Source organism: Triticum dicoccoides, chromosome 7A (genome assembly GCF_002162155.2).
Source record: "Triticum dicoccoides isolate Atlit2015 ecotype Zavitan chromosome 7A, WEW_v2.0, whole genome shotgun sequence".
Lineage (NCBI taxonomy): Eukaryota > Viridiplantae > Streptophyta > Magnoliopsida > Poales > Poaceae > Triticum > Triticum dicoccoides.
The window spans coordinates 100,311,296-100,314,918 of NC_041392.1; the positions used below are offsets into that span (position 1 = coordinate 100,311,296).

Consider the following 3,623-nt stretch of genomic DNA (forward strand, 5'->3'; position numbering starts at 1 on the left):
AAACACGTGGTCATATTTCAAGTACAATACATTACAACAGATCACTAAACAAGGTCACCGGTCACCGGGCATTAATGCGCAGAGCTCCTGGGCTGGCTCGAGGGTCCACCTCCATAGAGCGTCTGATACACCGGTCGGATCCTCACAGTCAGGATCACGCTCAGAAACGTTCCCAAGCATGCCATGCCTGACAGCACAAAGAACGTGAGCCTGAAACAGCTGGGGCCGTAGCATACCATGACATGGTCAGAGCCCGCCACTGCCGCGACGCTGTGCTGTTTTGCCGCTTCATGATCGTAGACATACCCGGCGAGGCTGCTAAACACGAGCGCGCCAAGCGGGTTCGCCAGCAAGATGAAATTGTAGATCTTCCCAAACTGCTTTAGCCCAAACAGCTCCGATGACGTCGACACCATCACCGAGAAATGGACACCGTAGCAGACGCCGAGTATGGCAACGGAGATGTAGAGCGTGGCTTTGAGACCCAGCGCGAAGACTAGGTAGTTGACTATCATCACCACTTGGGTGCATGTGATCAGTACTGTCCGTGGAAGTGTCCTTGACCTGGAATATAAGCTTTGGTTAACCAACCGCAGGATGAAAAATTAAATCAAATTTAAAATGTGAACAAATGCATTCAACCGTGCATTGCATCCAAACAAGAAAGTTTCTGGTCGTATATTTATATTTCATACACAGTTGGGGCTGGGAACCTTTTTACTGTTCGAGTCTGTCAGAAAAAAAAATAAGGGAGAGAAATATTGTCAATCCATTGTTTATTGGCTTGTAATCTGAAGCTGGAATGGAGGCTTTAGTAATTCAGTTAGAGAAACAGTTTGATCCATAGCCCACGGCAGACATAACGTGTTCCTTTTTAATATAAGAGGTCAACTCATTCTTTATTGGCTTGTAAGTTGAAACTGGACTGAAGGTTCTAACAATTCCATTAGGATAATGGCAGAAAAATATTTTTGTTTGAAAAAAAATCCATTGGTTACCTAGCTAACTTGGCATGCCACACTGTCCAAAAAACAAACAATAAACAACCACATGACCAAAAGAACTCCATGAAACTGGTAGAGCAACTATGTAGACCAACTGGTGCTTGGACAGGTAGATGAAAGTACACCTTGTTTGGCAATTCAATAAATAAGAGATTCCATTACCTGACAAAATAATCAGAAACAGCACCGCCTCCTAAGCGGCCAAAGAAGTTGCCCAAACTGAAGAGAGAGACTGATATAGTAGTGCCAACAACACCTGCTGCAGTTCCAACTTGTGCTAGATTGTTAAGAACGGTGACTCCAGACCCAACACCTATAAAAAATACTGCAAAGAGCAGCCAGAAATCTGCCTTCAGCAGAGCTTCACGGAACCGGAAGTCCTCTCCCCTTTTTGGTCTTCTTCTCTTCTGCTTCACAGCCCCTTCACCTTCAGCTAAGAGAAGATCAATATCTGCAGCATCCTCATCTTCAATTTTGCCGAAGTTCTGTTCCGAGGAAGAAGGCAGAAGAAATGGTTCTGTGTGATCACTGTCAGCAGCAGCAGAAGTGACTTTCCTTGGGACGCTTCGAAACAATGTCATCTTCACGGGTATCGCAAACGGCGCAAGAATGAGAATGACCATAATAGCAATCAAGGAATAGTTCAGAGCAGGGGTGAGAGTCACAAAACGATCCAATGTCGTGGCGCAGACAAGATAAACCCCAAGAAGAGCACTGTTGATCTGTACGAACAGGAAGTGAACTCTCTCCGAAGAATTCTCCACCAGAGAAGGCTCACAAGGCCTCACAAAGTACATCGCCAGAAGGCACACGATGGCAACTCCCAGGGTGAGAAAAAGCAGGAGGTTTGCAGCTGAACCGTGAAGCGCACCGGTGTAAATGGCAGTGTAGACAGCCGCACTCAGACCAGAGTAGCCCTTGAGGATGCCGGCAACAGCCCCTCTGCTGAGTGGGAAGTTCCTCATGTTGGTTACTAATGCGGCGGTCGACATCCACGCACCGCTGTTCGAACCCATGCATAATGCGATCCATATCTGCAATAGGGCCAAAGCAAAGATTGGCACTAGTAAATTTCCACTATATGGTGATCAAAGTAAAGAAAAAAAAAGGTAGCCTAGTAAGGCCAATCTTCCGCGTAAATTAAGTAAGATGTCCTCAATATGTGGCTCTTGAGGTGATGAAAGCTTCCATTTTGTAAAGAAAATTATGTGGCCATCAGGCTATGCGCATATCGCCCGGCAAATGAAGCCAAAATGCAGGTGATACTTTTTCGCCCAATTGCAATCGAGGATTAACTTTTCGCCAACAGTTGGTATAGGTTTTGTTTGTGGAATCTTAGAAAGGGACACTTGTTTAGCTGGTCCCAACTAAGCATAACGCCTTTCCCCTAATACTATCGATTTGTACAATGTAACCCAGCAGAGCAATTGAAGTGTAAGATTTCACGATCTGGAACCGATCTACAGTAGGGATTAATCTAGTAAAAGGGGATCTCATCGGGGAGCTCACTCACCAGCCAGTAGGGCAGCGCCGGGGCGACGCCGGAGACGGCGAGCCAGGCGACCCCGTAGCCGAGGAGGCCGGAGGCGGCGGCGACGAGCAGGAGCAGGGCCGGGTGGAGCTTGTTGCAGACGACGCCGGGGAGGAGGCCGAGGCTGTCCCCGACGTTGCAGGCAACCCCCAGCAGCGCGACGCGGCTCTGATCGGCGCCGAGAGCCACCTTGAGCGCGTGCGAGTAGAGCGCGAAGGCGGAGCTGGTCCCCGCCGACGCCTGCAGCCACACGGCCGCCCCGAGCCCCAGCCACGGCGGCCTGCTCCCCGCCTTCACCGCGCCCGGCATCCTCCTCCTCCTTCCCGGCCGCCGCCTCGCCCGCTCGCTCGCTCCCGCGCTCTCGCCGTCGCTACTTTCTTTCCGGGGGAATAAAGCTCTGTCGGGTGATGGATGGCGAGTCGGTGGCGACGGTGGCGGGTTTTAAAGGGGGGTTTGGGTGGGGGGCGGCGTCAGGCGTGGCAAAGGACTACGCAGGAGCCACTGGCGAGGAAAGCGTAAAAAAAGCCATGGATTTGAAGCGGCGCCGATGGCGACGGCCGGCGCGGCGGCCGGGCAAGGCTCGAAAATGAATCTGCAGCTGATTTCCGGCCGGGTGTCCGCATAGGCGTAGCGCCGCGTAGCCCCTCGCCAGCTCGCCACGACGGCTGGGGGAGGAAGTCGTCTTCTTCCTCTCGCGGTGGCGGTGGTGGTGGGGGGCGGCGGATTCGATTTAGTCCATTGATGAGTAATCTATTCCTCGTAGGAAAGATTTCACGCGCTGTGTTGTTCAGATAAGGAAAAATAGTGGACTTTTTGCAAAGGAAAAATGGAAAGCAAGCAGTTGACCCGACGGAGGCGGTGAACTGCTGATGATCTGTCGCAGGATCGGATCGTCTTGGTGCGTGTCGTCCGTTTTTGAAGCTGGCTTCATTGAACCATCGATAACGAAACCGTCTGGCAGCAATTTCAGTTTTTGTGTCATTTACAAATGTTAATGTTGGGGCATCTTCAACGCCGGCCCTCAAATCGCCCGCAACAGTCCAGATATATTTTGTCATCCAACACGGTCCCGTGTCGGTTCGCTCGGT

The 3,623-nt window shown here is 50.9% G+C and overlaps 1 protein-coding gene across 1 annotated transcript; it reads right to left on the reverse strand.

Moving 5' to 3' along the window:
* Positions 1-6: 6 nt before the first annotated feature.
* On the reverse strand, positions 7-3,408 carry LOC119329825 (protein NUCLEAR FUSION DEFECTIVE 4-like). Its single transcript, XM_037602918.1, has 3 exons — positions 2,518-3,408; positions 1,167-2,038; positions 7-564 (listed from the first exon to the last, which is right to left on the reverse strand). Exons 1-3 carry the CDS (start codon positions 2,842-2,844, stop codon positions 72-74), a joined length of 1,692 nt encoding a protein of 563 aa, XP_037458815.1. The 5' UTR covers positions 2,845-3,408; the 3' UTR covers positions 7-71.
* Between the last annotated feature and the right edge of the window lie 215 nt (positions 3,409-3,623).